At 32.7% G+C, this 5,729-nt stretch overlaps 1 protein-coding gene across 1 annotated transcript; it reads left to right on the top strand.

Moving 5' to 3' along the window:
* Positions 1-1,546: 1,546 nt before the first annotated feature.
* LOC149259204 (uncharacterized) lies at positions 1,547-5,189 on the top strand. Its single transcript, XM_089375075.1, has 5 exons — positions 1,547-1,657; positions 1,857-1,945; positions 2,945-3,625; positions 4,384-4,779; positions 4,887-5,189. The coding sequence occupies exons 2-5, from the start codon at positions 1,910-1,912 to the stop codon at positions 4,950-4,952; spliced, it is 1,179 nt and encodes a 392-aa protein (XP_089231201.1). The 5' UTR covers positions 1,547-1,657; positions 1,857-1,909; the 3' UTR covers positions 4,953-5,189.
* The last annotated feature ends 540 nt before the right edge of the window (positions 5,190-5,729 follow it).

The following is a 5,729-nucleotide window of genomic DNA, read 5'->3' as shown; positions in this document are numbered from 1 at the left end:
ATATATATAATTAAATGCAAAAAAATTCAATGAAATGTTTAATTTATTCAATTCTTAATATGGAATAAAAAATAAATATTAAAAAAATAAATCATAAATAAAACACTTTTAACTAAAATATTTTAGTACCAACTATATAAAAATAAATCTACTCCAAATATATAAATATAAATCAAAATAAAAGACATTCATTTTAAGTGAATCCATAAAACACTAAGCATAAAACTTAAAATAATTTTTCTCTCCAAAATAACTCTAAATTAAGACAAATTTATGCAGATTATATAACAATAATGATACCCTCCTTTACCACTCTTCATAAAGTTCTGTTATTAATCATAGTATACTGTAACTGGATATCAACGTTAATGTCCCATCTATTCACACTTCTTTTCTTCCTTACTGAAATACATCATTACCTCCTCCTTACTGATACCTTGCTGTTCGAAGTTTCTGCGAAATTTTACGTTGTATTACTGCCTGGAAAAAAAAAGTATTTATACATAATTCTTTTCCTTTTGTCTGAATATATATTATTATTTCTGATGAATAATTATGCCTGCTAATAGCACAAAAAAAAATCTTCTATGTGGTCACATATCCAACCAGTTGTCAGAATAGTGTGGAAAAACTCTTCCTCGTCCTTAGATATCCGACCAGTTGCGAGAGTAATAGTGCCTTTAGATGATCCTTATTTGTTTATTGTTTTCTTACTAAAAGTTGGTAGTGTATTTATATGTAATAATATTCAATCGATATATTATTGTTAATAAGATAAGGAAATTTGTAAAACTCTCTAACGTATTATTTTAAAAAGGATAGGAAATTTTTTAAAATTTTATAAAGATATAATGTTATATAATTTTAAGATTTTGGTCAGGGCAGATTTAATAAGTGTATGTGATTTTTGTATGTCACTATAGATTTGAGATTTGATAATTAAGTTTACAAAGTGTTTCCTCTAATTTTTAACTTGTGATTTAAGAAACACATATTCTTAATTATTAAATCCACTCAAATAATAAATTTTAATTTATATCTATAAACAAATTCAACCACTACACTTACTCAAAATGTACATTGAGTTACGTGATTATCCAACTCTTCTATTTGGGCTAATATCCAATTAAAGAACTGTAAATGTCAATCGCCTGATTTCAAAGCTGGTTCGTTCACTGATCATAAAGCGATTGATTTAGAAATTCAGAAACTAATTCAGACGTTTACAGCGAGATTTCGTCTGTTCTCACGTTTTCATGCATAACACATTATTATTTTGAACTATTTTAACTGTTTCACTTCCTACGAGCATGGACAGACCACCTCTTCCGTCTAGTCGTTTTCACTACGTATGACCATACAGAAGCCACGTTCAATGTGTTCGTACTCACAATAATTATTATCGGTATGTTTTTGTCGTGTGCATCGCATCATATTACCGTACTCGTCATCAGCCCTGTGCCACAGGAATCCATGTGGTCCTGATTATCTCTACAGCCGCACTTTTTTATCCGCATCCTCTTCACACAGACGAGAAGAGAATAGATGCAGACCTCATTCTCTTCAAATAGAGAAGAAGCGATCAGACGAAGCAATGTTTATTGGAAACACTCAAGAATTATCACAATTTTTCAATGGCGATAGCGTAAGTGTTCAGGTATGAGATGTAATTATGCTCAAAGTGTGCATTAGGTCAAAGGATTCAGAAACATACAGGCACAATTTGCTCTTATTTTGGGAAGTCCTTGGTTCAAATTTTCTTTCCTATTCACAAATTCTACACAGTCATCGAGGTGTGAGTTTTCTATCATATTACATCACGTTCTTCCTGACTTTACCGTTATGGTTTTCTGCAGCTTGAGCTGAATGTACTTGCTGGTTAATAAGGATTCAGCAAAGCAACTTGAAGATGGAAATGTCATCCGCTCAGTGGTGTCCGGAACAGGTATAAGTGGTTCTGTTTTTCATACATTCCTAACTGGAAAAGAAGTCATGGCTTTGAATTTATGAAGAAACATTATTCACTGAGCACTCAGCAGTGTTACACTATATAGTAACTATTTTCCATCACTTTGGAGATTTAATATATTTTTAAAATTCCTAACTGGAAAAGAAGTCATGGCTTTGAATTTATGAAGAAACATTATTCACTGAGCACTCAGCAGTGTTACACTATATAGTAACTATTTTCCATCACTTTGGAGATTTAATATATTTTTAAAATGATAGAAAAATTTATTATAATTTAGTTGTTAAAACAATAATAGTTATAGTTATTAGTAATTATTATTTACCAATTGAATCATTACTATTATTTAAAAAAAATTAAATTTCTATTAAAAATAAGTGTTAGAAAACTAAATTTCTATTAATTTATAAAAAATAAAATTTCGCCCTGGTTAGATACCTCCCCTCACTCTTAAACCTTTACTCTTAAACTTTCAAGAAAACAAACTCTTGAACAAACAAAAATAATTTTAGAACAATACTCCATACCCATATTAAATAAGTTTTAGAACAGTACTCCATGGACATATTAAATATAAAATAGTATAGCTTTAAGCTCCATGCTCATATTAAAATAGTATATATGACAAGTTATATTATACTCAGAAGATAATATATTCATTATATCTATTAATATGTATTCCTAATTGTATAATTTAGTATAAAATAGTATAGTTTTAAGCTCCATGCTCATATTAAAATAGTATGTATGATAAGTTATATTATACTTAGAAGATAATATATTCATTATATCTATTAATATGTATTCCTAATTGTATTCACGCATTCTATACGTATTAATACCGTTATATTCCCAAAGGGAATACCCCTTTTGCCACTGCTACAGGCTTGACAACATTAATTAGTTTCGTCGTAAGTGCAAAAAGCAAGAAGTATTCATTATCACATCTAACATATATCTTTATTGACTTTTTAGGGGACGGAAGATCAGACTCTTCCAGGACTGCGCAATAGCGAATTACCAGTACCAACAATGGAAGAACTGAAGGAATTGATACGGTATCAGAGTGATTTAGGATATGAAGCCGACGCCTCCTTGACGGGCTATCCGACCAATGTGAAGCTTCCAGCTAAAGTTTCCTGTTTGGGAGTAAGGCCATCCCCAAGATATTTGGGCTATGAACGACCTACCAAACAACAAAAGGCAAATAAATCACAGGATTCCTTGTTTCCTACCTTCTCCAGCGAGGTTCCCACGTCTCCTATTTATTTTCGAAATTCCCAGCAAAAACTACAGCACAACCAGCTTGAGAACTACTTCACAAGCTTCTTCAAAGTAAAAGGCGACGAGACATACGAGAACGTGGCCCCGACTACCCCAGCCATGCAAGCTGAAATCGTTGCCTGTGGAGAACATGATCATTGCAGGATCTCAGATATTAGCCGCTCTGATATGGATTCGGCCTTTAATGATTCCTCAAGTCATTTTTCTCGATCAAACGTCGCCACGGGAAATCGACACAGGCAGTCCAACCAAGTACCAAAGAAAGGCGCTTCGGGAACTAGTCAAGACCACATAATGGCTGAAAGGAAACGTCGCGAGAAACTCAGCCAGAGATTCATTGCTCTTTCTGCCATTGTTCCTGGCCTCAAGAAGGTAGTTTTCTATTAGTTATAACCCTACCGTTAGAGTTCCAATAAATATTGAAATTTGTAATTTTAGGTAGCCATCTTATAAGCTGCATGGTCAGTTTTATCTTTTAGTTATTATAAATTATAAATTAAGTTTTTGTATACTTCATTTTTTCAAGCAATAAAGTGTTTCTATTATTTCTTTTTTCAAGCAATGAGGTGTGTTTCTCGTAGTTCTTTTTTCAAGTAATGAATTGTGTTTCTCTTTGTTCTTGTGATTTTTTTAGTATGAAACAATAAAGCGCATTTCTTTTTGTTTTTTTCCTTGTGATTTTTTAGTATCAAGCAGTGTTTCTCTTAGTTCTTTGCCTTGTGATCTCTTAATTAGTATCCAGCAATAAAGTGTGTTTCTCTTATTTCTTTGTCTTGTGATCTCTTTGTAATAAGCAATGAAGTGTGTTTTTCTTCCTTCATCTTGTAATCTCTGAGTAGAAAGATTGTTTAGCTTTACACTTTGATTCTTAGATATTTTAATACTCTTTTACCTAAGCCCATAATTTGTGCAAGCCAGTACATAAAAGGCACCTGAATTCATTAGCGTAGATAAATCATCTTAAAGTTTACGTTAGATCAGGGTTATTAGGGAGCTTTAGTCATTTAGGTTTACAATTATGGTTTTGACATGGTAGAGAACATTTAGCATTATATTTCTCTATTTTTCTCATATTTTAAACATATGTATAACAGTATATTGTGAGGATTTAATTGGGTGAATTACTGCAGATGGACAAAGCCTCGGTGCTTGGCGATGCGATAAAGTATGTGAAACAGCTGCAGGATAGGATCAAGGCACTCGAAGAGCAGGCTCCCAAAAATACTGTTCAGTCAGTTGTGTATCTAAAGGAGGAGCTCTGTAACTATGATGAGGATGCACCCTACCAAGATTCGTCCGAGATCAAGAATTCATCCTCCTCGGAAAAATGTGTTACAGGAGTGCTGAGTCCCCAGATTGAGATTCGTGTTGTTCATAGAAATGTTCTTATCCATGTCCACTGCGAGAAGAGGAATGGGTTGCTGTTGCAATTCCTTGCAGAGCTCCTAAAACTCCATCTCACAGTGGTGAATGCAAGCGTTCTCTCATTTTCTGAAACTACCTTTGACTTGACATTTAATGCTGAGGTACTCCCATGTCCAGAACTTATACACAATGAACGTATTGTTTTACCAGATGAGTACCAGAGTCGGGGTTTATTAACTATGTTTATTCTACTGTTTGTTTCTCATAGATGGAAGAGGGATGCGATTTAACAGTGAAGGACATAGCGAAGGCTCTGCAAGCGTTGTTGGAATAAATGAGTTAAATCGAATTCCCGCCGTCAGTTTTATGTGTATATCCAAATTACCAGTCTTTCTTTATTATGTATCAGCTTCTTCATTTCGCTAAGCCTTCGGACGATAGCTCTGACTATATGTAGCATAGCTCTCCTAAAAGCGGTGTTGTTAGCCCAAAGCGTTATGAATACGCGTAATGTTGGGCAAGTTTCTTCTTCATATTTAAATTTCTAAGAACGTGTATTTGCACTATCTTATTCATGTTCTATAAATTTCTAATAAATCCACTATCCTGTAGTTTCTTCTTCATATTTAAATTTCTAATAAGTCATCTATTAGCTCTATATTTTTAATGACCCATGCATTTGCAGGATGATATCTTCCACGGCATCGTTCAATTATTAGTTATTAGGATTTAAATGTCTAATAAATCTTGTATTTGCACTCAATTATTTGTTGCCGCATTTAAATTTCTAATAAATCATGTATTTTTTTTAACATCTTTAATATCACTGAAAAAAAAGTACAATTACATGATTCTGTTTTAGGATATATTACTTAAACTTAACAGCAAAAAACTCAAACAGAAAGTAAAAACATATAGACCAATTGCTGTGCTATCATTCAGTCACGGAAAGTAGTTCATCCACTGCTCAGAATTGCTTTGTTCCAAAATCAAGAAAGAAAAAAGCAAGATACATATGCTAGTCTTATCTAAGAGATAGGAATAGAGCCAAAATCAAATTTGGAGTACATGTTGTATACAGAATAATGTATAATGAGTACATGTTGTATAC

Source organism: Pinus tabuliformis, chromosome 6 (assembly GCF_031772625.1).
Source record: "Pinus tabuliformis cultivar Carrire ecotype Pingquan chromosome 6, CPIR1, whole genome shotgun sequence".
NCBI classification, from domain to species: Eukaryota; Viridiplantae; Streptophyta; class Pinopsida; order Pinales; family Pinaceae; genus Pinus; species Pinus tabuliformis.
This window is presented reverse-complemented; position numbering and strand designations above follow the sequence as displayed.

What these genes read in the sequence shown, in the direction of transcription:
- LOC149259204 (XM_089375075.1), top strand. Translation starts at nt 1,910, where the DNA reads ATGGAAATGTCATCCGCTCAGTGGTGTCCGGAACAG. An exon ending in CTCAGTGGTGTCCGGAACAG is followed by an intron (nt 1,946 to 2,944) that starts GTATAAGTGGTT and finishes TTGACTTTTTAG; the next exon opens with GGGACGGAAGATCAGACTCT. An exon ending in TTGTTCCTGGCCTCAAGAAG is followed by an intron (nt 3,626 to 4,383) that starts GTAGTTTTCTAT and finishes GAATTACTGCAG; the next exon opens with ATGGACAAAGCCTCGGTGCT.